The 27,823-nt window shown below is 37.4% G+C and overlaps 1 protein-coding gene and 1 pseudogene across 1 annotated transcript; both read left to right on the top strand.

Annotated features, from left to right (window-relative positions):
* Nucleotides 1-18,872: 18,872 nt before the first annotated feature.
* Nucleotides 18,873-20,332, top strand: LOC120147916 (annotated as a pseudogene).
* Nucleotides 20,333-26,862: 6,530 nt separating this feature from the next.
* On the top strand, nucleotides 26,863-27,207 carry LOC120147998 (ankyrin repeat-containing protein BDA1-like). The gene has a single exon (XM_039161199.1). The coding sequence runs from the start codon at nucleotides 26,892-26,894 to the stop codon at nucleotides 27,189-27,191; it is 300 nt and encodes a 99-aa protein (XP_039017130.1). The 5' UTR covers nucleotides 26,863-26,891; the 3' UTR covers nucleotides 27,192-27,207.
* Nucleotides 27,208-27,823: the final 616 nt, after the last annotated feature.

Below are 27,823 nucleotides of genomic sequence, written 5' to 3'. Positions count from 1 at the left end.
AACATTGCCTGATATTTTAATCATAATATTTGTTTAATTAATTTTTGCATTAACATCATTTTGCATAATATGTATGATATCCTCATGTGCATAACTCGACATTATATAATAATTGGATTAAGGGTAATACCCTTTTAATTTAAAATTGTTTTAAGTGTGTTGTCTTAACTTATTAGATATCTGCTTTTGACGATTTTAAATTAGAATTGTATCCCATTAGTGACACCTCACTCTAAAATTTGGGAATGGAAGAAAAAAAATATTCGGCTATTTAAATTTATCGATAAAAGGTTATTATAACTCATTTAAGACATGGTTTCGATATTTTTAAATAATCGAATATTCTTTATCTTTCTAAAGGCTGGGTAATTTTAATTTAATATATTTTAGTGCTTTTGAATATTGTAAAATTCATATGTTGTTGTTTTGTTGGGGATCATAAATCAAATTAAAATCAAATTTGTAAATTTCAATGTAACCCCACCCGGCCTATGCGTTTCGATTAAGTCTAGTGGATCACATTATTATTCTTAAAGACATTTTCTGAAAACTGTTATTCAATCAATGTAAAATCACATTATAAATGATATGATATTATACTATCAAAACCCAACTTATATATATAATACCAATAAGTAATTAATTTAAAACATGTCTTAAAAATCAAAATCACGATAACCCGAATATTAATAGCAAAAGTGTAATCACTATAAAATCCAATACTTTAAAATAAGGTCCATGTCACCAAAATAAAGTCAACTAGAAGGATAAAAACATTACAATCAAATATACTTCAAGAGATATGTTGATCCTCCAAGTGCTCGAACCGAGGTATCTAACCAACAGTATCTGAAAAGGGGAAAACATTTTCGAAAGGTGAGCTAGGCTCAGTGTGTCCCAATATTACCTTAAAATCACAATAGGTACATTTAACAAATCATAGTCCAGCAAATCTCATAAATTCATAAAAGAGTTTAACTTTTAAAAATTATAGTTTAAACCCTTTTCTTGTACACCATCAGTAGTTTCCAAAACTATTTTCCATATAGCTTACTTTAAGCACACAGCAAAAAGAAAGTCAACCTAAGGATAAGCTTTAGAGCTTGTATCCTTAGGCCCACAAGTCCAAGTCCATATAGCTTATCCTAAACACACAGCAAGGAAAGCCAACCTAATGCATCTTAGGGCCCTCAAGAGTCACATTAGGCCCGTTTATTAGCTTGATCAGAGTTATACTATCGTAATTCAATTCAATCCAAAATCAATAATCATAAACCAGTCATCATAGTCCATAAACCATCACCAGTAAATCGGTGTATCAATAAACAATAAACCATAGATTTCAGTGTACCATATTTCAAAACATATAAAATATGTAGTAAACAGGGAACACACCTCGATAATAGATTCAAATAGTAGATTTACTGATTGTTGGTTTCACCACGCTCTGCTACATTTTCGAACCTATTTTATAATAACACTATATTATTTATGGGTAACATAAATAGATCTATAAAATCATAAAATTACGGGTCTTACGGGTGAATACTGGCACACGTGGTTTAACTGATCTAAAAGAGTTGGGTCGAGTTGTCGAACGATCCAGAGAGTCTCTTGTACCTTCAAACAATAATAATCTATCAGTCCCAAATCTTACTTAATTGTTCAAAGCTAGACTTCTTAAGTATATAAGCATTTTTCGGGTTTGACTATCAATTTGGGGTATTTCGAGTCTGAATTTAGCCAAACGGATTACGGAATCGGAATCAAGACGTCAAAAAACATAAAGTATTACTTTTCGAAAATTCAAATTCTTGGTCAAAGTCAAAGTCAACCACGTTGACCGTTGATTTGGAGGCCTTCGGGTTAGAATTTGGCGAAACGGATAACGGAAACAGATTCGGCGCGTCGAAAACTATCAGAATAGGTATACTCGGAAAAGATTAACGGTCATTTAATGGTCGGTCAAAGCCATTTTAAGTTTTGGTCAAAGGAAGTCAACGGTCAACGATCAACGGTCGGGTCGGGTCAACGGTCGGGTCAGGTCGGGTCGGGTCAGACCGGTCAAACCGGTTCAGACCGGTCAAAACCGGTCGAAACCGGTTGAAAACCGGTCAAACTGGTTTCCAGCAGCGTCCACTCTCCCTGCGGTGGCGCGTGAGGCCTCCTCCGGGGCCCTAAAAATCCCGAAAAAATTTCTAAAAATTATTTTGAGCGATTTCGAGATACTTACAACGATCGGTTCAAATTTTTGAACGGCGAAGAGCTCAATTTCAACTCGGCCGAATCTTTGACTGCTCCACCTCCTCACGCGCCGCCGTCGACGGCGAATAAGGTTGGCACCGGCGAACTCGAAACGACACAAGGAACACGATGGTGCAGGAGGTGTCGTAAACAGAGCAACGAACGTCAATGAATTTGAGATTTTTCCCGGCGATAGAGCTAAAAAAACGTCGATGCTTTGACTTGAAATTCCCGACGTTTGGCAGCGTTTCGCTTCAATTGATTTACTGGGTTTTGTTAACGGGTCGAAGATGAACACGACGGTGGTTTCAGTTTTTCAATTGGAGGTCGAACGACGTCGGAATCGGGCTTGGAAGTAAGGGTACGGGAGGAGGAAAACTTAAGAAATTATCATTTGTGTTTTCTGGTTTAAAACCAGAAAACACGCTTATAACACCAATTCTGCCGACAGTTTTAGGGGAAATTCAGGGCTTGGTCCCTGAATTTCCTTTACTTCAAAAATGGCATACAAGTTTTCATAAATTTTTCTTTAGTCACTTAATTTCACCCATTTTCACAATTTACCTCCAATTTCAATTAATATTATTTTGTAAATATTCGGGTTGTTATAATTCTCCCCCTCTACAAGAAATTTCGTTCTCGAAATTTACCTTATGAGAATAGTTGAGGAAATTGAGCCTCCATTGACTCCAATGTCTCCCAAGTAGCTTCTGAGGGGCCTCGATTACTCCATTGAACTTTGAACATTGGAATTCGCCTATTCCGAAGAACTCGTTCATCTTTCTCTAAGATCTGAATGGGCTCCTCTTCATATGACAAATCAGGTCTCAGCTATACTTCTTCAACCTGAATAATGTGACCTGGATCTGGACGGTATCTTTAACATTGATACATGAAAGACATCATGAATACGACTTAGATCAGAAGGCAACTCAAGCTGATATGCAACAGGTCCTACCCTCTTCAAGATACGAAATGGTCCAATAAATCTTGGACTCAATTTACCCTTATGCCCGAATCTCAATACTTTCTTCCAGGGTGAAACTTTCAAAAAGACCTGATCTCCAACCTCAAACTGTATATCCTTCCTCCTTTGATCTGCGTAAGATTTCTGCCTATCAAATGCCTCTTTCAGACGGTCACGGATTAATCTGATTGTGTCCTCCGTCTCTCGCACTAACTCAGGTCCCAACATTTTCCTATCACGCAACTCAGTCCAACAGATCGGAGTGCGAAATTTACGCCCATAGAGTGCTTAATAGGGTTCCATACGAATGCTGGTCTGATAAATATTATTGTAAGCAAATTCAGCCAACGGTAAAAAGTTCTCCCAACTACCATGAAAATCGATTACGCAACCCCGATGGATGAAAGGATGTACTATAATCCAATCTTGTTCCCAAGGCCGTATGTAGCGCCTTCTAAAATCTCGAAGTAAATCTCGGATCTCGATCTGAAATGATAGATAACGGAACACCATGCAATCTGACAATCTCTGAAATATACAACCTCGCCAACTTGTCCAACGTATAATTTATCCGTACAAGAATGAAGTGAGCTGACTTTGTAAGTCTGTCAACAATCACCCAAATTGAGTTCTTTTTCGAAGGAGTCATAGGTAGACCAGTAACAAAATCCATAGTAATACGCTCCCATTTCCATTCAGGAATCTTGATAGGTTGTAACAAACCTGATGGATGTTGATGTTCTGCCTTAATTTGCTGACAAGTCAAACACCTCGCCACAAAATTCGAGATGTCCTTCTTCATGCTGACCCAATGATACCTCTCTCTCAAATTCCGATACCTCTTATCTCCACCGGGGTGCATAGCATATGGACTACTATGAGCCTCAGTAAGGATACTCTGCCTCAACTCAGCATCATCAGGCACACAATACCGACCTTTGAAGAATAAAACTTCATCCTGATCAAGGGTGTAATCTGAGCTTGTCCCTTGCTCTACTTACTCAAAGATGAAAAGCAAGGAGCTATCAAGGGGCTGCTTAGCTTTGATCTCATCAACCAAGGTCGGCTTAACTTGTAATTCCGCTAACAGAGTTCCATCGTCATATAAATTCATCCTAGCCATTAAAGATCTCAACTCTGTTACCGCCTTTCGACTCAAAGCATCCGCTACAATATTAGCTTTACCAGGGTGATAATCAATCACGCAATCATAATCCTTTAGAAGCTCTAGTCAGCGTCGTTGTCTCAAATTAAGCTCATTCTGGGTTAGAAAATACTTTAAGCTCTTATGATCCGTGAAAATGTAACACTTCTCTCCATAAAGATAATGTCTCCAAATCTTCAATGCAAAAATCACTGCTGCTAACTCCAAATCATGAGTAGGATAATTACATTCATGCGGTCACTGCTGACGGGATGCATAAGCCACCACCTTACTTTCTTGCATCAGAACACAACCGAGTCCTGAATGTGACGCATCACTATACACTGCAAAATCCTTCCCGGACTCTGATTGAATCAGTACTGGTGCTTGAGTCAAAACTGCCTTTAATTTCTCAAAGCTCTCCTGTTGTGCCTCGCCCCAGTCAAACGGCACATTCTTTCTTAACAACTTTGTCAAAGGAGCAGCAATGATCGAGAAGCCCTCAATAAAACGTCGATAATATCCAGCCAAACCCAAGAAACTGCGGATCTTAGAGATGTTCTTGGGTCGTTTCCAATTTACAATAGCCTCGATCTTGCTTGGATCGACCTGAATACCTCGCGCAGAAATAATATGCCCCAGAAATGACACTTCTTGAAGCCAAAACTCACACTTGCTTAGTTTTGCATATAGACGATGCTCTCTCAAAGTCCGTAGAACGATCTTCAAATGCTCATCATGCTCTGCCTCAGTACGAGAATAGATCATAATATCATCAATGACGACCACCACAAATTGATCCAAATATGGTCGGAACACCCGATTCATCAAATCCATGAAAGCTGCTGGAGCGTTCGTCAAACCAAAAGGCATTACTAAGAATTCATAATGACCATATCTAGTGCGAATGGCCGTTTTTGCAACATCATATCCTTTAACTTTCAATTGATAATACCCCGAACGAAGATCAATCTTAGAGAATACAGTAGCTCCTCGCAATTGATCAAATAAGTCATCAATCCTGGGTAGTGGATATTTATTCTTGACCGTCATCTTGTTCAACTTCCGATAGTCAATACATAATCTTAGCGACCCATCCTTCTTTTTCACGAACAGAAACTGGAGCTCCCCAGGGTGAGGTACTATGCCGAATAAATCCTTGATCTAATAATTCTTGCAATTGGACCTTCAACTCCTTAAGTTCCTTTGGAGCCATGCGATAAGGTGCCATAGAAATAGGTGTAGATCCTGGATAAGTCTCAATCTCGAACTCTACCTCTCTATCAGGAGGTAAACCAGGCAACTCCTCTGGAAAGACATCAGGAAACTCGCTAACTATACGGATCTCCTCGATCGTGGACAATGCACCTTTAGTGTTCAAAATACAAGCAATGAAAGTCTCATATCCCTTTCGGATCATACGATCAATTTCCATCGCTGAAACTATATTGGAGAGATAACCACGCCCTTCACCAATTATCACAACAGTCCGACCATCTGAAGTCTTCAGAGTAGCCCGCTTGTATTCGCAATCCAAATTTACCTTATGTTTATTCAACCAATCCATCCTAAGAATCAGATCAAACTCCTCAAAAGGAAGATCCATAAGATCAGCGAGAAAAATTTCTCCCTGAACCTCTAGAGGACAACGCCGAAAAACTTTATTCACTAATACTGCCTGTCCTACTAGACTCGTAACTGTAACCTTATTATCAGTGTTCTCGATCGGAATCTGAAGGTTTCGAGATACTGAGCTCGATACATAGGAGTCAGTGGAGCCATTGTCCAGTAATGCAAAGTATGGAATGGAATAAATAGTAAATGTACCTGCTATAACCTCAGGCTCATCTCTGTCATCCCGACGTCTAGTGGCATAAACCAAGGCTGGCTGTCTAGCCTCAGAAACTATTGTCCCTCTATTATGCTGAGGTAGGGCTCTACTGTCTGTCCTGGACGCTGATCCTCGAGTCTTTCTTTGACTACGATCTCTAATTGGGGTCTGTATTATAGCCTGAGAACGCACAGGAGTCTGAGTAGCGGTCTGCTCAAACGAAGCTAGCTGAGGACAATCCCTCCGAAAATGATTACTGGATCCACACTGATAGCAAAGACCCATCTTCTTACGACACTCTCCTGTGTGTCGTTTACCACAATACTCAAAGGGGCCCCTGATAATTTGACGAGGAACCGCCTCGACTGAAACTAAAGGTGAGGATGCTGCAGGCCTGAAACGTGTATTGCTTCTCTGAAGGGCTGAAGTATGAGTCCTCTTCTCAAACTGTGCTAATGACTCCATAGGGCCTGAAAATTTCTTAGATCGTTCATGATCAACACGCTCTCTACCAGAAGCTAAAACCTCCACTTCTTCAGCATCTTTGGCTCTGCCCACCAGCACATCAAATATCTCATCCTGATGGGTTACAACTTGCCTACGCAGCTCGTATCTGAGTCCAAGGGCAAATTTACGACATCGATCTCTCTCAGTAGGTATCATACTGAATCTATACTTCAGCAACTTCAAGAACTCGATCTCATACTCAGAAACGGTCATGTCTCCCTGAACCAGGTCTTGAAACTACTGTCGTCTCTGAGCTAAGTAACGCTCTCCCAGAAAATGGCTTTGAAAGCGATCTTTAAAGAAATTCCAGGTCAAACGATCGGTAGGAACACTACTGGTAACTAACTCCCACCATGTGTAGGCATTGCCATCTAACATCGCTACTGCCCCCAAATATCTCTTAGTTAAGTCCAAACCCAACTGGTCCATGCGTCTTTCGGTATCCTGTAGCCAATCCTCAGCTTCAGTAGGAGCTCCACCAATCTGTCCCCCAAAAGTTCTAACTCCATTGGCAATCAAAGTCTGTGAAATAGGAACCTCGGATACAACACCAGTAGCTATGACTGCTTCCTGTATTAATTGCAGAACTCATCCAATGCAACTCCGGTAGACTCGGACTCAATATCCGTCACTCATATGTTCGATGTAGTCATGCCAATACCAGTGGCAGGAGGCAGATTCGTTGGGGTCGTAGGAGCATGATCACTTATCGGAGGTGGGGGATCTACCCGTATCTCATCGATCGGATCTGCAAATCTAGCCACTCGACCTCGTCCACGGCTAGTTCGACGACCACGTCTAGCACTCATTTTGATGGATCTCAAGTTTACTACAGAAGAAAAAACTTAGGGTTAGATAAGCACTTGGAGTCTCGAACACAGTTAAAATCTTAATAACTTTGTGACATGGCCTTTGTAACTTGTTTTGTAAATATTTCAAAACCGTATTTTCAATGTGGACTCATACACAGTCCGAGGGTTAAAAACCAAAAGCTCTGATACCAATAAATGTAACCCCCTAGACCCGACCTATGCGTTTCGATTAAGTCTAGTGGATCACATTATTATTCTTAAAGACATTTTCTGAAAACTGTTATTCAATCAATATAAAATCACATTATAAATGATATGATATTATACATGTCTTAAAAATCAAAAATCACGATAACCAGAATATTAATAGCAAAAGTGTAATCACTATAAAATCTAATACTTTAAAATAAGGTCCATGTCACCAAAATAAAGTCAACCAGAAGGATAAAAACATTACAATCAAATATACTTCAAGAGATATGCTGATCCTCTAAGTGCTCGAACCGAGGTATCTAACCAACAGTATCTGAAAAGGGGAAAACATTTTTGAAAGGTGAACTAGGCTCAGTATGTCCCAATATTACCTTAAAATCACAATAGGTGCATTTAACAAATCATAGTCCAATAAATCTCATAAATTCATAAAGAGTTTAACTTTTGAAAATCATAGTTAAACCTTTCTTGTACACCATCAGTAGTTTCCAAAACTATTTTCCATATAGCTTACTTTAAGCACACAGCAAAAAAAAGCCAACCTAAGGATAAGCTTTAGAGCTTGTATCCTTAGGCCCAAAAGTCCAAGTCCATATAGCTTATCCTAAGCACACAGTAAGGGAAGCCAACCTAAAGCATCTTGGGGCCCTCAAGAGTCACATTAGGCCCGTTTATTAGCTTGATCAGAGCTATACTATCGTAATTCAATTCAATCCAAAATCAATAATCATAAACCAGTTATCATAGTCCATAAACCATCACCAGTAAATCGATGTATCAATAAACAATAAACCATAGATTTCAGTGTACCATATTTCAAAACATATAAAACAATTATGTAGTAAACAGGGAACACACCTCGATAATAGGTTCAAATAGTAGATTTACTGATTGCTGGTTTCATCACGCTCTGCTACCATTTTCGAACCCATTTTATAATAACATTATATTATTTATGGGTAACATAAATAGATCTCTAAAATCATAAAATTACGGGTCTTACGGGTGAATACTGGCACAAGTGGTTTAACTGATCTAGAAGAGTTGGGTCGAGTTGTCGAACGATCCGGAGAGTCTCTTATACCTTCAAACAATAATAACCTATCAGTCCCAAATCTTACTTAATTGCTCAAAGCTAGACTTCTTAAGTATATAAGCATTTTTCGGGTTTGACTATCAATTTGGGGTATTTCGAGTCTGAATTTAGCCAAACGAATTACGGAATCGGAATCAGGACGTCGAAAAACATAAAGTATGACTTTTCAAAAATTCAAATTCTTGGTCAAAGTCAAAGTCAACCACGTTGACCGTCGATTTGGAGGCCTTCGGGTTCAAATTTGGCAAAACGGACAACGGAAACGGATTCGGCACGTCGAAAACTATCATAATAGGTATACTCGGAAAAGATTAACGGTCGTTTAATGGTCGGTCAAAGCCATTTTAAGTTTTGGTCAAATGAAGTCAACGGTCAACGGTCGAGTCGGGTCAATGGTCGGGTCGTGTCGGACCGGTCAAACCGGCCGAAACTGGTCAAAACCGATTGAAAACCGGTCAAACCGGTTTCCAGCAGCGTCCACTCTCCCTGCGGTGGCGCGTGTTGCGCGTGAGGCCTCTCCGGGGCCCTAAAAATCCCGGAAAAATTTCTAAAAATATTTTGAGCGATTTCGAGATACTTACAACGATCGGTTCAAATTTTTGAACGGCGGAGAGCTCGATTTCAACTCGGCCGAATCTTTGACTGCTCCACCTCCTCACGCGCCGCCATCGACAGCGAACAAGGTTGACACCGGCGGACTCGAAACGACACAAGGAACACGATGGTGCAGGAGGTGTCGTAAACAGAGCAACGAACGGCGATGAATTTGAGATTTTTCCCGGCGATAGAGCTAAAAAAATTATCGATGCTTTGACTTGAAATTCCTGACGTTTGGCAGCGTTTCGCTTCAATTGATTTACTGGGTTTTGTTCACGGGTCGAAGATGAACACGACGGTGGTTTTAGTTTTTCGATTGGAGGTCGAACGGCGTCGGAATCGGGCTTGGAAGTAAGGGTACGGGAGGAGGAAAACTTAAGAAATTATCATTTGTGTTTTCTGGTTTAAAACCAGAAAACACGCTTATAACACCAATTCTGTCGACAGTTTTAGGGGAAATTCAGGGCTTGGTCCCTGAATTTCCTTTACTTCGAAAATGGCATACAAGTTTTCATAAATTTTACTTTAGTCACTTAATTTCACTCATTTTTACAATTTACCTCCAATTTCAATTAATATTATTTTGTAAATATTCGGGTTGTTACATTCATTGCAAAGACGTTAATTAATCGACTAGGTACCGATTTAGGGCGCTGTGGGGGTGCTAATCCTTCCCCACGCGTAATCGACTCCCGAACTCATTTTCTGATAACGCATACCACCATTTGTTGTTTTAATTAAAATTAATTTTTATTTAAAATAACAAAAACGTTTTTGGGTGCCCAATCACACCCTAATCAAAGATTGATGGCGACTTTTCGAAGCGTACGTTTTTATCGTAAAGGAAATTCCAAATTTTCGAAACGAGGTTTTTAAAAATCACATTTTTTAATTGAAAAACAATCATGAATAAAATAATTAAAAATTGATGTAGTTTTCAAAATCTTAGTCACCTCTTAGAGAAAAAAATCGTTTCGACACAAGAAGGAGGTGTTACATCATTTATACAAAAACTTTAACTGCCATCTGATGACATGTGTCATTACTTGATTAGATGAGTAAGTTTATTTTAATTTATAAAAAAATATGACTAAATTGAAAGATCGATGGCAAAAGTAAAAGGGTTGAATAATTAAGTGGTCAATGGTTTAATTTACCCAGAATAGAATTCATACCTATGGATGGGCATGGGTCGGGTTTTTGGTCCACCTGACCCGACCTGATAATAAGGAATCCTCCACCCGAGATTCGATTCGACCCGACCAAAACAAGATTTCACCCGACTCGATATATAACTTAAAAACCCGACCCGACCAGAATCGAAATAATAAAATAATATTATTTTTATTTAATAAAAATAATGACTTAATTGAAAAAAATATAGAGGGGTATTATTCTAATTATTTATAAATATATAAGGTAAAATTATATTTTTTTGGGTCGAGTCGAGTCGATATTTTTCACCTTAAACTCGAACTTGATTTTTTTTTTAAAATCCAACCAATCGAATCGAGTCGGGTCAAAACCCATTGAGTTCAAGTCCCATTCACATACCTACATCTACCCCTATTCTTTACCCCACTATTAAGATTAAAACACGTGTAATAAAATAACTAGCCACTTAACAAAGTTTTGTCCTCAACTTCTATTTTCTTACCTTTCAATTAATGTTTTTTCTTTGTAACCCACAGTTAACATCGGTAATTATTTTTAAAAGAAATTTAATAATATTTTTATTAACTTTGAATTCATTTTATTGAATTTATCTCTTTTATTTTTTTATTCAAATTTGATTTTCTAAATATTCAAATTATTTATGATAATTCAGTTCCATTAATTTTATATCTTCTTTTTATATTGAGTTTTTAGATTTGATTTTTCTTTGGTAAAAACAGTATGATTTAAAGAAAAATCATACACAAAAGAATTATGGATCTCTCATTAAAAATTCCCTAATATTAAATAAAAGAAAATAATACGCCCGTAAAATTTAAGGAAAAGAAACAAACAGAAAAAGAACCAAGCTTAGTCGGATCAACAGGCGACCTTGCATCATCCCTCCGAACAACCCCACAACTTCCGGTGAAGGACATTCGATGTAATGGACCCCGAAATCATCAGATATTTCAAAAATGACTTTAATTTATGTTTCTTAGACTTTATTGGGTAAAATTTCAAAAAGAAAACATAAATATTTTTAAAATAATTAAATTTCAGTGAAGTAAAATAAATTAATAATTCTTATATATCATGTTAAGTTTTTTTTTATTATTTTAAATATAAATAATTTTTTATAATGTCAAAATTAATATTTAGAAAATTAATTTTAGTTATAGCTTTTTGACATTATGTGAATAATATTTTTGTTTTTTCTTGATGGGAATAAGTTTATCTCGTCAGTTTTTGACAATTTATCCCTTTTAAATTGAGTAGAGAATTAAAAAATGACTATTGATCGGTTTATTTTTGTGGGTGAGATAAAGACATAAAGATGGGATATAAGACTGAAGAAGAAGGCAGTCGAGAGATTCCCTCACAGTTGTAGCTAAGGGGTATTTATAATGACTCTAGATGATGGAGCAAGACATAAAATCATTATGGCTACTCGTAAATCATCGGGATAAATAGATTTAATCGTCAAATTTTGAATTGCACTATCATAAATAACATGATTCGATTATAAGTATTGACTATGCATTGTATTCCTATGCTAGGATGATATGAGTTTCTTGGAGGCTTTGGTAAATGGAGGGATATTTTCAGGATGTCTTAACCAGTAAAAGAAGCACAGTTTTCGAAAGTGACCTTTAAAGGTATAACAATTTTTTAAAAACCAAATACTTTTTTTATGGTTTATAATTTAGAAGTAAATGTCATTGTGTTTAGATAATTTATGACTGAATAATTATTTAAGGATTGAGAAAACCAATTATTAAACCACAATGTTTCGATGATTTATGATTCACATCTTTAAAAATAGGGATGACTCAAATTGAATTAAAACTGGTTTTTATTTATTTTATAATTAATTTTATCTTGATATTATAAAAAATATGTATAGTTAAAATAATAAAAATAACTAAATATGATATATAAGAATTATTTAGTTTTATTTAATTGAAATTTTATTATTTTAAAAATATTTATATTTTTTTTGAAATTTCACCACATAAAATCTAAAAACATAAACTAATTTTTTGTTAAAAATTAAATTCAATAAATTAAAATCTGAAAAAATCAACATAAGAAAAAAATATATAAAATTAATCGAACTAAATCATCATAAATAATTTAAACTTTTAAAAATTAAAAATTATAAATGAAAAGTAAGAAAATAAAAGTTAACATCAAAACACTGTTAGTTTATTAGTTAATTTTTATTACATGTGTTTTAATCTGAATGATGGAACATATAGACATAGGATAGGGGAAGAAGAATTTTATTTAATAAAAAATCTTGGAGAAAAGATCATAAGTTCTCACAAACACAACCAGAACAAAGTCTAAGCAAATCCTCCACGGATAATACAAGTTGCACCACGATTAAGCAATGAAGCAACGCCATGGAAATCATGCACCTTCAATATACGACGACCATCAATACTAGAACAAAATGCTCTATCGGACTTGAATCCAAATCATATGATAAATCCCACCTTCAATCAAAACAATTAACAGCAAACCAAATTCTTTTTGCAAGAATTTTCTAGATTGCCATTCTTAAAAAACATGATAAATCATTACTTATCTAATTATGAGCGGATTCACACATACGGTTTTGAAATTCGGGTTAATTTCCACCAATAATAACAAATTCACCTTGAAAACTATTATCTAGGTGACTAGTGTGAAAACGATTATACTAAAAATCACTCCAAGATAGATTCCGAGGAAAGAGTAGAGGGGTCACAATGGTCTCTCTTAAAACTCACTCTCCTTATACAGAACTACCAAGACAAGTAATTTTAATAAGACAATAATTAACAACAGCTATACCCGACAATAGATATTAAATAGATATAAAAGAGAACACCAAAGTTTAACGAGGTTAGGCCAAAATTATGCATACATCCTCGAACACTACTAAAATAATATTTCACTAATAGAGGAAATATTACAAAGAGAGAGAGAGAGTACAAATAGCCTTTAATATAGAAGAGCTTATATTTGTGGGATGCTAAACTAAGGAGGATGAGGGCTCTATTTATAACAAAAGAATTTCCCCTCCTCCTTATTAAAAATCAATGTGGGATTCAAAATTTGCCAAAAAAACCAACAAATCTCCACCTTGGCAAATTCCACACACATCTCTCAAAAATCTAATCTTCAGTAGTGTCTGCAAATTCATCTTTCAATTTGTAACAATATTGACCAAGTCTAAACAATGTTTAAACTTGACCGCAATTACCACTTTTGCCAACATATCAGTAGGATTCTCAGTGGTCAGAATCTTCTAGATTATGACTCCACTTTCTTCTAGAATCTCTCGTACAAAGTGATATCGAAACATCGATGTGCTTCGTCCTTGCATGGTAAACATGGTTCTTTGCTAAATGAATAACACTCTGACTGTCATAGTGCACTTTGATGTGCTTCTGTTCCATTCCCAATTCACCAAGCAACCCTTTAAGCCAAATTGCCTCCTTCACAACCTTTGTAACTGCCATATACTCTGCCTCTGTAGTAGACAAAGCCACTGCTGACTGTAAGGTGGACTTCCAACTGACTGGTGCTTTTGCAAATGTAAATACATAACCAGTAGTTGATCGACGCTTGTCCAAATCACCTGCATAGTCTAATCACAATACCCAACTACACACTGACCATCTTGTTTGTCATGCTGAAAGACCAAACCAACATCTACGATGTTCATAATATACCGCAGAATCCATTTCACAGCTTGCCAATGCTCTTTTCTAGGATCATGCATATACTGCTCATAACCCCAATTGCCTGTGAAATATCGGGTCTCGTACACACCATTGCATACATCAAGCTACCAACAACACTTGCATACAGAACCTTTGACATGTATTCACGTTCTGCATCATCCTTAGGTGACATGGATGCACCGAGCTTGAATGAGCAAGAGGTGTACTAACTGGTTTTGACTTCTCATTCATCATAACCCCAATTGCCTGTGAAATATCGGGTCTCGTACACACCATGCATACATCAAGCTACCAACAACACTTGCATACAGAACCTTTGACAGTATTCACGTTCTGCATCATCCTTAGGTGACATGGATGCACGAGCTTGAAATGAGGAGCAAGAGGTGTACTAACTGGTTTTGACTTCTCATCATGCCAAAATGTTTTAGTACCTTCCTCAGATATTCTTTCTGAGACAAACAAAGCCTCCCCAATTTCTTATCCCTTGATATCTCCATGCCTAGAATCTTCTTCGCTTCACCAAGATACTTCATCTCAAACTCCCTGTTCAATTGAGTTTTAGTTTCACAATTTTCTGTCTGACTCTGGAAGCTATCAACATATCAACATAAAGAAGAAGATATATAGGATCTGTCTTGTAGCTTGCGTAAATACACACAATGATCATATTTGCTTCTTGTGTACTTCTGCCCGATCATAAACTTGTCAAATCGCTTGTACCACTACCTTGGAGATTGCTTCAATCCATATAGCGATTTTTCTAATTTGCACACCATCTCATATTTTTCAGCAACTTTGAATCCATCTGGCTGAGTTATGTAGATTTCCTCATCCAAGTCTCCATGTAAAAAGACATTTTTTACATCCGTCTGAACTAGTTCCAAATCCAACTGCGTTACCAAAGCCTACAAAATTCTGATGAAGGAATGTTTTACAACTGGAGAAAATACTTCATTATAATCATCTCCCTCCGTTTGAGCGTAGCCTTTAGCCACCAATCTTGCTTTGTAGCAGATGTTATTCTTGTCAGGAAATCCATCTTTCTTTGTATATACCACTTGCACCCAATTGCCTTCTTTTCCTTCGGAAGACTAATTAGTTTCCACGTCTGATTCTTTTGAAGGGATTGCATTTCTTCATTCATGGAGATCCTCCACTTTTTATGTTTTGAACTTTGGACTACTTCATTAAAAGTAGGAACGTCATAAATTTCAATTGGTGATGCAGAAGAGACCATATCAGCATAAAGAGCAGGTTGTCAAATAGTCCTCTTTCCCTTTCTGAGTGCAATTGATTCATGTTGTTGTGGAGGTTCTTGGGTTTGAACCTCTTCTTCATATGACTCTTCTTCTACCATGGGAGAGTCAACATCAGTTTCTTTACTGGCTAGGACAATTCTGCTTCCTTTAAACTCCACCTATTTGGGAGTTCCATCTGTCTGTTCCAATTTTTCTGAAGTCACCTTTCTCAACATGGTAGATTCATCAAAGGTAACATCCTTACTGAAGATTATTTTCTTTGTTTCTGGACACCAAAGACGATAGCCTTTCACACCAGAGGTGATCCCCATAAAGATCGCCTTCTTTTCTCTTGGATCCAACTTTGACTCCTTAACATGGTAGTATGCAGTGGAACCAAACACATGTAAGGAATCATAATCTGTAGCAGGTTCTCCAAACCATTTCTCTAATGGTGTTTTACCACCAATAGCAATCGATGGTAAGCGGTTGACAAGGTGACAAGCATAGACCAAAGCCTCGGCCCAAAATTCTTTGCATAACCCAGCATTAGAAAACCTACACCGAACCTTCTCCACTAATGTCCGGTTCATACGCTCTGTCACCCCATTCTGTTGTGGTGTATATCTGACAGTGAAGTGCCTGACAATACCTTCTTATTCACAAACTTTCATAAATGGATCATTTTTGTACTCTCCACCATTGTCTGTACGGAGTTATTTTTTTTTCGCCTGTTTGAGTCTCCACCATCTTTTTCCATTTAAGGAAAAATCCTAGCACCTCATCCTTTGTCTTCATTGTATACACCCCAAACTCTCCGGGAAAAATCATCAACAAAGGTGACATAATAGTGTGTTCCTCCCAAAGAAGTTGTCTTGGAAGGCCCCCATACATCTGAATGAACATAATCCAAAATACCTTTAGTATAATGGATTGTTGTTCCAAATTTCACCCTCGTCTTCTTTCCTTTGATGCAATGCTAACAAAAAGCTAATTTGCAAGCCCGAGCACCCTTCAATAATCCTTGATCTATCAGCAATTTCAAGGATTTTTCACCAACATGCCCCAAGCGCATATGCCATAACCTGGTTGCTTCTGATTCCTGTTCATCAGTAGAAGCTGCCACTGCTGCTGTCCCAACAATTGTACTACTCAGAAAGTAATACACATTGTTTCTTTTCCGGATTCCCTTCATTATCACCAGTGCGCCAGAGATAATCCTCATAATCCCATATTTTTCCCTCACTTCTAAAACTTTTGACTCTAAGGTTCCCACAGAAATGAGATTTCTCATTAAATCTGGTACATAATGGACACCTGTTAAGGTTTTGATTGATCCATCCTGATTCCTCAAGCGAATTGAACTAATCCCAAGTATGTCAAGAGGGGAATTATTTGTTGTGTAAACAATTCCACCTTTTAGTTCTTTAAAATCAAAGAACTATTCTCTATTGGAGGTCATATGGTGGCTACAAGCTGAATCTAACAGCCATGAACTGGAACAGCTGGTTGATGGCGTAGCAACGAATGCGAAATCTGAATCTGCATCATCATACTCGACTACATTTGATTCTGAGATAGCCTTTCCCCTTTCAGGTTTGCCTTTATTCTTTAGCCTGGGACATTCTTTCTTCTAGTGCCCTTTTTCTCGACAAAAGGCACATTCATCTTTGCTCAATCTGGACTTTGACTTCGATCTCCCTCCCCTTCCTTTATTCTGACTCTTCGAACGACCTCTAACAACAAGAGCTTCTGCTTCAACACTTGTATTTTCTTGTTTATCTTTCTTTCTCAATTTATAACTATACAAGGCATCAGTTACTTCACTGAGAGACACATCAACCTTCCCATGAAGTAGAGTAGTTTCAAGATACTCAAACTCATCAGGAAGTGATCCCATCAACATCAGAGCCAGATCTTTATCTTCAAAAGTCACGTCCATATTCATCAGATCAGTCACCAGCTGATTAAAACTAGTAATGTGATCATTCATAATGGTACCTGATACATAGTTTAAGCGGAACAATCTCCTTTTCATGTAGAGCTTGTTCTGTCCGCTTTTCTTCAAAAATTTCTCCAGTGCCTTCCACAATTTACTTGCAAAAGTTTTATTAGAAAATGCATGCTTCTGCTCTCTAGAAAGACACGATCGAATAGTATCACATGTCAATCTATTGATCCTCTTCCATTCTTTCTCCTCAACATCATTTGGTTTCTCTCCTTCAATAGCAATGTCTAGACCCTGCTGAAATAGGACATATAGAACCTCACTTTGCCACATGTCGAAATGACTAGTGCCATAAAAAATCTCCACTGCAAATCTAACATTTGTCACAACATTTCTTGCCAAAATTGAAGATGAAGAAGCTGTTGACGATGATGGGGATGTTTTTGTGTCGTCTGCCATTTCTGCTACAAATTCTATTTAATAGCTGTCAATGCGGAATGTCAATTAGCCCAAATAATTTTTTTTCTGATGTGGAAGATCAACCTAAGCCGCAACCACAGAGCATACTAAAGTAAACCAAGAGTTCTGGTACCAATTGTTGTGAAATTCGGGTTAATTTCCACCAATAATAACAAATTCACATTGAAAACTATTATCTAGGTGACTAGTATGAAAACGATTGTACTAAAAATCATCCCAAGGTTGATTCCCAGGAAAGAGTGGAGGGATCACAATGGTCCCTCTTAAAACCCACTCTCCTTAGACAGAACTACCAAGACAAGTAATTTTAATAGGACAATAATTAAGAACTATACCCGATAATAGATATTAAATAGATATAAAAGAGAACACCAAAGTTTAACGAGGTTATGCCAAAATTATGCCTACGTCCTCGAACACTACTAAAATAATATTTCACTAATAGAGGAAATATTACAAAGAGAGAGAAATAGTACAAATAGCCTTTAATATAGAAGAAGACTTATATTTGTGAGATGTTAAAATAAGGAGGTGAGCTCTATTTATACCAAAAGAATTTCTCCTCCTCCTTATACAAAACCAATGTGGAATTCAAAATTTACCAAAAAACCAACACATACTAGGAGAAGTTTTGGTTCCTAACAATTATTTTTTAAGTATTAATTAATACTGAAAAAATATAAATTTTAGAAAATAAAGAAAGAAAATTTTATGAGGCCTCAATAGTTAAAAAAAATTGTATTTCTAGAGAAGAAAAAATATTTTAACTACCATTTTAATAAATATTTAGTTCCTTTCCTATATCCAACACCGAGATAGACCAAAAGATGCCAATCCTCATCAATCCACCAAGGTATGGTAAACATTTTAATTTTGTTTTTGTGAATTTCAAAGTAGAAAATGAATAAGAAGCTTTATGATGCAGCCGTGGAAGGCAACAAGGAGTTCGTTGTTGAATTTGCTTCAAGAGGATGCACTGCTTCTCGACAGATTCATCACTGGCCGTTACCCTGAAACCCTTTTACACGTTGCTTCCATGCTCGGGCATCTCAAATTCGTCGATGAAATTCTTACTAGTAATCCTGAGCTAGCCAAAGAACTCGATTCTCAAAAATCATCGCCGCTTCACTTAGCCGCCGCAAAAGGGTACCTGCAAGTTGCGAAAAGCTTACTGCAAGTTAACCCTGATATGTGTCTTGTCAGTGACATTGATGGGAGGAACCCAATTCATATTGCAGCCATGAAAGGTCACCTTGGTTTGTTGAGAGAGCTGGTTGATGCCAGACCCTGGGCAGCTCGAGTGCTAATGGAGCAAGGTGACACCATTTTACATGCATGAGTGAGGTGCAGCCAGTTGGACGCATTGTGATTGTTGGTGGAAAGAGTTTCGGATCACGAGTTCTTGAATTCTAAGAATTATGACGGTAACACCATTTTGCATCTGGCAATAGCAGCTAAGTAAACAGAGGTGAGTACTCAGTACTGATCAAGATCCCCCAGTTAATTCCACCTCATAAATTTAGATTCAAATAACATGATTTAACACTTAATTAACATCGTTATAAGTTTTATAAACTTGTTATGCAGGCCATAAACTTCTTGATTTCTAGTACAACGATAGACGTGGATTGTGTGAATGAAGATGGCTTCGCGGCACTTGATCTTTTATCACAAAACCAAAAAGACGTGTTTAATAAGGAGATTGTGGAATCACTTAAAAGGATGGGATCTACACATGCACAAGACAAACCTTTGTCAAATTCTCAACTCAAGGAAATAAGGACCAAAATCTTCTTGTCCGATTGGGATCAATCAAACGCAACATCAAAATCAAAGAAGAGAAAAGATGGGAATAGGTTAGTTAAAAATAAGTATGGTGATTGGCTAGAAAGAGAATGCAATATCATAATGCTGGTGGCTTCCTTGCTAGCTGCCATGGCATTCCAAGCGGGCGTCAATCCTCCTAGTGGCGTTTAGCAAGATAATGGTCCAAAAAGTACGGGTACTCTGTATTAGCAGATAAGTATCCACGATTATATATCGGATTCGTCGCATGTAATACAATCGGTTTTCTGGCGTCTCTCAGTTTCATCCTGTTGCTTATAAGTGGATTACCAATTCGAGGCAGGTTCTCCATGTGGTGTTTAATGGTCATCATGTGGGTTGCCATTACTGCAATGGCATTAGCATATCTAGTATGTCTCGTAGCTTTAACACCTGATCATCAAGGGTCTTTACCGATCATTACAATAATACTCGCCACGCTGGTTTGGATCGGCTTGATGCTCATACTCTTTCTTGGACACACGATTCGACTAATCGTCAGATTGATGAAATGTATCTTCACACGCCCTGCTTGAGTTTAAAACGTACAATTTACTCGCTCGTTCCTTTAACACTTCAGCTATAGCTTTGGTTGTAAAATTTAATGTCTAAGCTTAAGCCTTAGAGGCAGGATTTATGAATGGAAAAGCTGTCCTTGATCTATGTTTTCTCAGAAATCATTTTTAGTTTAAGATAATTCGTCAGTGCGATTTATTTTCTTTTCCTTTTTTAATTATTCATGCAAATTTTAAATTTTGGTCTTGGGTTGTGGGAAATCAAATCGACTAATAGGATTATTCCACAAATAACAAAACTTTTTCACCAACCGTGGGTACGAGACTGTTGCGGAAGACGGCTATTGGATAGAGCAAAATCACAACTGATAATTTGAGAAAATAAAAATGAAGATAAAAGAGACACAAAATTTACGTGGAAAACCCCTGAATAATATAGGGTAAAAACCACGAGCAACGGTAGAAGAATTTCACTATGAGAAAATAGGAATTACAACTTCTCTCAATCGACCAAGGAGAAAACAATGATAATTATCTCTTGATAAAAAGGAGAAAACAACTCTCAAGAAACTCTCTAAATTCTCTCTAGTATTGGAAGAAAGCTAGAATGCTTTGGGATGATTTTGAAGCTAAATGAGCTAGGGTATTTATAGTAGAAGCTTAAGGACTAATTTGTAAATACCCTAAATTACAATGACTAAATATGATTATCTCATTTAGCAATTTTTCAAAAAATTGCTGCACCTTTTTGACTATGCATCATTCGGCGCATTTGTTTATTTTTTTTCTTTCAAATTTCAACTTGCACCTTTCGGTGCATTGAATTTTCAACAATCTCCCACTTGAAGATTTGATTGGGACAATCATATCTTCACACCATTCTTTCTACCTTGTACCTTCATGTTGCTTACGTTTCTGACAGGCCACAAGAGGATCGACACCAAGAAAATTTATCAGCATTGAAAACAGAGAGACATACTCTTGATTGTGCCCAAGCTCCTCCAATAACACTTCAACCAAATTGGCTTATTTACTGGCTTGTGTAGCTCATATATTCTGCCTCTGTTGTGGACGTAGCCACAACTGAACAGAGAGACATACTCTTGATTGTGCCCAAGCCCTCCAATAACAACTCAACCAAATGCTTATTTATGGCTGTAGCTGCTATATATTCTGCCTCTGTTGTGGACGTAGCCACAACTGACTGCAATTTTGCACCCAGCTTACAACTCCACCAGCAACTTTGAACACATATCCTGTAGTAGATTTGCTTTATATCCAAATCCCCTGCATATTCAGAATCTACATAACCATTTACCAGTTTTGTACATATGCAACATTGAGGTCCCTTTGATGTATCTTAGGATCCTCTTTACAATATTCCAATGCTCTTTGCTTGGATTCACCATGTACCGACTAACCACTCCCACTGCTTGTGCAATGTCTGGTCTTGTGCATATCATAGCGAACATTAATCTTCCCACTGCTGATGCATACGGTACTCGAGACATCTCCATCATCTCTTCTTCACTGCTAGGACTCATACTAGAGGATAATTTGAAGTTAATAGGAAGAGGGGTAGAAATTGACTTACAATTTTGCATGCTGAATCGTGATAAGATCTTCTTCAAGTAATTCTTTTGTGAAAGTCAAATCTTCCTATTACTTCTGTCTTGGTGAATTTGCATCCCTAGAATCTTGTTTACTGATCCCAATTCCTTCATTTCAAATTCCCTAGCCAGTTGTGCCTTCAATTCGTCAATATGATCTTTGTTGGGTCCTGCAACCAACATGCCATCCACATACAACAGCAATATAACAAAATCGTTATCACCAGACCTCTTGAAATAAGCACAAGGGTCTGCATTAAGTCTGTTGTATCCAAGGCACATAATGATGGAATCAAATCTCTTATACCAACACCTCGGCGCTTGCTTTAGACCGTACAGAGATTTGTTCAACCTGCAAACCAAGTTCTTCTTTTCGTCTTCTTCAAAACCTTCAGGCTGGAGCATATAAATCTCTTTTTCAAGATTTCCATGAAGAAAAGTTGTTTTAACATCTAGCTGTTCCAGATGTAAATTCAATGTAGCACACATTGCCAAGACTACTCGAACTGTTGTTAGTCGAACCACAGGAGAAAAAATTTCATTGAAATCAATACCTTATTTCTGAGCATATCCTTTAACCACCAGTCTTGTACGATACCTCTCCACTTGATCGTCACCATTTCGCTTGATTTTGAAAACCCATTTGTTACCAATTGGCTTCTTTCCTTGTGGTAGTGGCACAAGATCCCATGCATTATTTTTATGAAGGGCTTAGATTTCTTCTTGCATCGCCATCATCTACAATGAAGCATTTGAGCTGTTTATTGCCTCTTGGTATGTTGATGGCTCACTGTCCTCTGTTAAAAGATAGTATGCAACATTTCCTTCTATAACATAATCTGAGTGCCAATTGGGACATCTTCTCACACGATATGATTGACGAGTTGTTGGAGCTTCAGAACTCTCTGGTTCTTGTTTCATGTGCTTTCTGCTTCAGAAGAATCTCCTTGTTCAAACTCTTTTCCACATGTATCTGTGTAGTCTCTGACTTTTCAGCACTGTCATCGTCTTTTTTCTTTGTAGCTTATCTTCTACAAAGAACATCCCTGCTAATGATCACTTTGCGGGAAGTGGGATCCCACAAGCGATATACCCTTTACTCCATCAGCATACCCTAAGAATTTGCATTTCCTAGATTTGGATCCAGCTTTGAAATTTCTTGGAGTCCACATCCAGGTGGTATTGACTGCTTCTGCCCAGAATGATTTTTCTAGGCCTGCATCCCTCAACATTGCTCTTGTTCTTTCTAACAAGGTTCTGTTCATCCGCTCCGCCACTCCATTTTGTTGAGGAGTATTCGCCACTGTGAACTGTCTTTTGATGCTTTCTTTCCTGCAAAAGTCATCAAATTCTTCGCTTGTGTATTATCCTCCATTATCTGTTCTAAAACACTTGATCTTATTTCCAGAATCAAGTTCCACCCGCGCCTTGAAGTTTTTGAAAGTTGAAAATACGTCTGACTTCTTCTTGATAGGGTACACCCAACATCTCCTGGAGTAGTCATTAATAAATGAGACAAAGTATTTTGCTCCACCTAGGGATGTAACTGGTGCTTGCCATACATCAGAGTGAACCAGTTCTAGAACACTTTTGCCTCTAGAATTTGATTTGTTGAATTTCAACCGGTGCTGCTTACTTGTTATGCAATGCTCACACAAAGGAAGTGATACCTTTGTTAAGCCTGGAAGTAGCTTTTGCTCCACAAGGACTTTCATTCCTTGTTCTGACATGTGTCCAAGTTTTTGATGCCATAACATTGCAGAATCTGAACTACATGAGGCAACAGAGGCTTCTGCTTCTAGCAAAGTCTCTCCCTTCAGCATGTACAAGTTTGCTGCTATCTTTTCGCCTTTCAGCAAATCTTGCTTGCATTATTATCCAACAATCCGTAGGATAATAAAATTTTCTTCAGGCCTTTCACGTGCCGCACATCTCGAACAACTTTGATTGTTCCATCGTACATCTTCAATTTGATGGTTCCCACGCCAATGATCTCTAAGGCATGATCATTGCAACTATACACAGATCCTCCTAAGACAGGTTCATACTGATGGAACCATTCTCTTCTTGAGGTCATGTGATATGTTGCTCCCGAATCAATGAACCATATATCTGCAAATCATTTTCTACCTTCCACGTGGTGACGCTTCACAGCATAGAGCATCTCCATCTTTGTGACTGCTTTGGCCACGTTCTGTTGATCTCCTCTCGCGTTGTCAATGCTTCTGCTGTTGCAGATTTACTTGTCTGTCTTCCTTGTTCTTGCGCTGATTTTCTTCTTGTAGAATAGCAGCTGCAACATCATCGAAGACTAGACTGGTGAGATTACTGTTTGTCAAGTTGATGATGAGTTGATCGTACGAATCTGATAGACTTCGAAGTAGAAGTTCAACACGTTCTTGTTCTCCTATTTTACAGCTTAGGGATGTAAGCTGAGAAAATAAGGTGTTCAATGTATTTAAGTGCTCCGTCACTGAAGTAGATTCTGACATACGGAGAGTGTACAATTTCCTCTTAAGGAAAATTTTATTGTGCAACGATGTGGCCTTGTACAATTTGGTGAGATGATCACATATCTCCTTAGCTGTCTTCTTCTCCTCGATGCTTGACAATACTTCATCTGCTAATGCTAGATGAAAGTTTGCCATAGCATTCCCGCCCATCTCACTCCATTTGATGTCATCTGTGAAATCCACTGACCTTTCATTGATAGCCGCTAGACACCCGTCTTTCCTCAGGATGACCTTCATCTTCAATTTCCACAATGAGAAATTTCTCCCATTGAATTTTTCAATATCAAATTTCGTTGCTATAGTTTCTATTTCGGATAGCTCCCACTATTTCACTATCGTGAATAATTCTCTGGAACCTTCAAAAAATAGGTAATAACTTCTTATTTTCTGATGTTGGAGGATCCACCTTTTGGTGGCAACCACAACGACAATAAGCAGATATTACACACTCTAATCTTGCTCTGATACCAATTATTGCGGAAGACGGCTATCGGATAGAGCAAAATCGCAACTGATAATTTGAGAAAATAAAAATGAAGATAAAAGAGACACAAAATTTACGTGGAAAACTCCTGAATAATATAGGGTAAAAACCACGGGCAACGGTAGAAGAATTTCACTATGAGAAAATAGGAATTACAACTTCTCTCAATCGACCAAGGAGAAAACAATGATAATTCTCTTTTGATAAAAAGGAGAAAATAACTCTCAAGAAACTCTCTAAATTCTCTCTAGTATCGGAAGAAAGCTAGAATGCTTTGAGATGATTTTGAAGCTAAATGAGCTAGGGTATTTATAGTAGAAGCTTAAGGACTAATTTGTAAATACCCTAAATTACAATGACTAAATATGATTATCCCATTTAACAATTTTTCAAAAAATTGCTACACCTTTTTACTATGCATCATTCGGTACATTTGTTTATTTTTTTTCTTTTAAATTTCAACTTGCACCTTTCGGTGTATTGAATTTTCAACAGAGACAACGGGTAATACAATGCTCGACTAACTATAAAAGAGTAAAAATAAGACCATGATTACTTCAAAGGATGGGAGCTACTGCAAAAAGACAAGCCTCTGTCAAATCGTGAACTTAACGCAACAAGAACGCAGAACTTATTGTCCACGTGGGATCAATCAAATGGGATATCGGAACCAAAGAGAAGGGGAAATGGGAATAGGTTTGTTAATAAAACTTGGATGGAAAAACAATGCAAGACGCTGATGCTAGTGGCTTCCTTGCTAGCGACCATGGCATTCCAAGCCGGAATCAATCCTCCTAGTGGTGTTTGACATGAAAATGGCGAAAGTGAAGTTTTATACCCAGAATCAAACGTAACATATCATATTGCAGGATACTCCATATTGGCATATAATGATTCAAGCATATCCTGGCATCACTAAGCATCATCTTTCTGCTTATAAGTGGATTACCATTGAAGTATAAATTTTTTATGTGGGTTTTAATGATCACCATGTGGGCTGCCGTTACTGCAATGGCCGTCGCATACCTACAATCTGTCAACGCTTTAACACCTGCTCATGCAGAGACTTCGATAGTTAGTATTGTAGATATAGCCGTGTTGGTTTAGTTCTGCTTGATGCTGCTACTTTTTCTGGGACTCGCAAAGTTCAGATTGGTTAAGACTCTTCGAACACCAGTGATCAGATTGAAATATGCCATCTCCGCATGTCGGGGCAGCGCTTAAAGCCATCCACATACAATCATTCCACAAACTGCGGTAGCAAAAATTATAACCTTTTCAGCTGGCCTGGCTTGGCTTCTGGTGTAATTATGTATAAGCTTAATGGATTATAGTTAGTAGAATAGATTATTACATGTCTTACAGTTTAGATGTATTAATTCATAATAAATAAAAAATACCTATGTTGTTATCTTTAATGGTGGATTTTGAAGTTTTGTTCTTAGAATGTGTCGAATAGAAGATCCGGCAAAGGATAAAGTTTTTTTTTGATACATTATAATTTTTGTGGAATGAAATGTTAGAGATTTCAACCTTTAAACTACATCCGTTGGGCTGTAGGCAAGTTCTAGTTCAGGCTTATCTGTGTAGTGGAAATTGATAAAAACAATAAATTTAAGGAGCTGACCTTACCCTAATAATATTTATGTTTTATTGTGTTCTACTCGGTGATAAGTAATAAATCATATTTTAAATTATTATTTTATATTTAATTATAACGTACATGTGACTTTCAATATTTTAAACAAACCAATAGTTTTAAGCAACATGAAGTCAACGCCAATAAGACTTAAAACATATATGAAGAAAACAAATATTAATGAGTAAATTGCTCTTATATCAACATCAACACTGATTGTATGTATTCTTTAATTATATCATGTATGTAAGGCAAAAACTTGAACTTAATGAAGAACATCATCAATCACCGAGTCATGGTTTCTTTGGAGTTTTTGTGAATAGCAAATTAGAAGATGGAGAGAGAGCTTTACGAGGCAGCTGTAGAAGGAAATAAGACTTCATTGCTTAATCTGCTTCAAGAGGATGCACTACTTCTCGACAGATTCATCACGGATCGTTACCCTGAAAGCCATTGCACGTTGGCATCCATGCTCGGCCACCTCGAATTCGTCGATGAAGTTCTTATTTGTAAGCCTGAGCTAGCCAAAGAAACCGATTCTAGAAACTCGTGGCCACTTCACTTAGCTTCGGCAAAAGGGTACCTCCAAATTGCGAAAAGGTTACTGCAGGTCGATCCTGATATGTCTTGTTAGTGACATTGATGGAAGGAACCCTATTCATATTGCAGCCATGAAAGGTCACCTAGATGTGTTAAAAAAGTTGATCCAAGCCAGACCCTTGGTAGCTCGATTGCTGATGGACCAAGGTGAGACCATTTTACATATGTGCGTGAGGTGCAACCAGTTGGAGGTGTTGAAGTTGTCGGTGGAATGAGTTTCGGATCATGAGTTCTTGAATTGTAAGAATATGAGGGTAACACTATCTTGCATCTGGCGATAGCTGCTAAACAAACAAAGGTGTGTACTCGGTACTGATCCCGATCCTCTGTTAGTTCAGTTTTTCGAATTTATACTACAATTCATCCATCTTTAACTTCAATTAATTATGAACATATGCAGGCCATCAACTTTTTTGATTTCTAGTATAACGATAGACGTGAATTGTGTGAATGAAGATGGCTTCACGGCACTTGATCTTTTATCACGAAACCAACGAGACGAGAGTGATAAGGAGATTGTGGAATCACTTAAAAGGATGGGAGCTACACATAGACAAGATAAACCTTTGTCAAATTCTCAACTCAAGGCAATAGGACCAAAATCTTGTCGTCCACATGGGATCAGTCGAACGCAACATCAAAATCAAAGAAGAGAAAAGATGGAAA

This window comes from Hibiscus syriacus, unplaced genomic scaffold, assembly GCF_006381635.1.
Source record: "Hibiscus syriacus cultivar Baekdansim isolate YM2019G1 unplaced genomic scaffold, ASM638163v2 tig00110945_pilon, whole genome shotgun sequence".
Taxonomy (NCBI): Eukaryota; Viridiplantae; Streptophyta; class Magnoliopsida; order Malvales; family Malvaceae; genus Hibiscus; species Hibiscus syriacus.
The sequence above is the reverse complement of the archived record's forward strand: the minus strand, read 5'-3'. Positions and strand labels throughout refer to the sequence as shown.

Excerpts from the sequence above, each read along its gene's own strand:
- LOC120147998 (XM_039161199.1), top strand. The coding sequence starts at position 26,892 with ATGGAGAGAGAGCTTTACGAGGCAGCTGTAGAAGGAAATAAGACTTCA.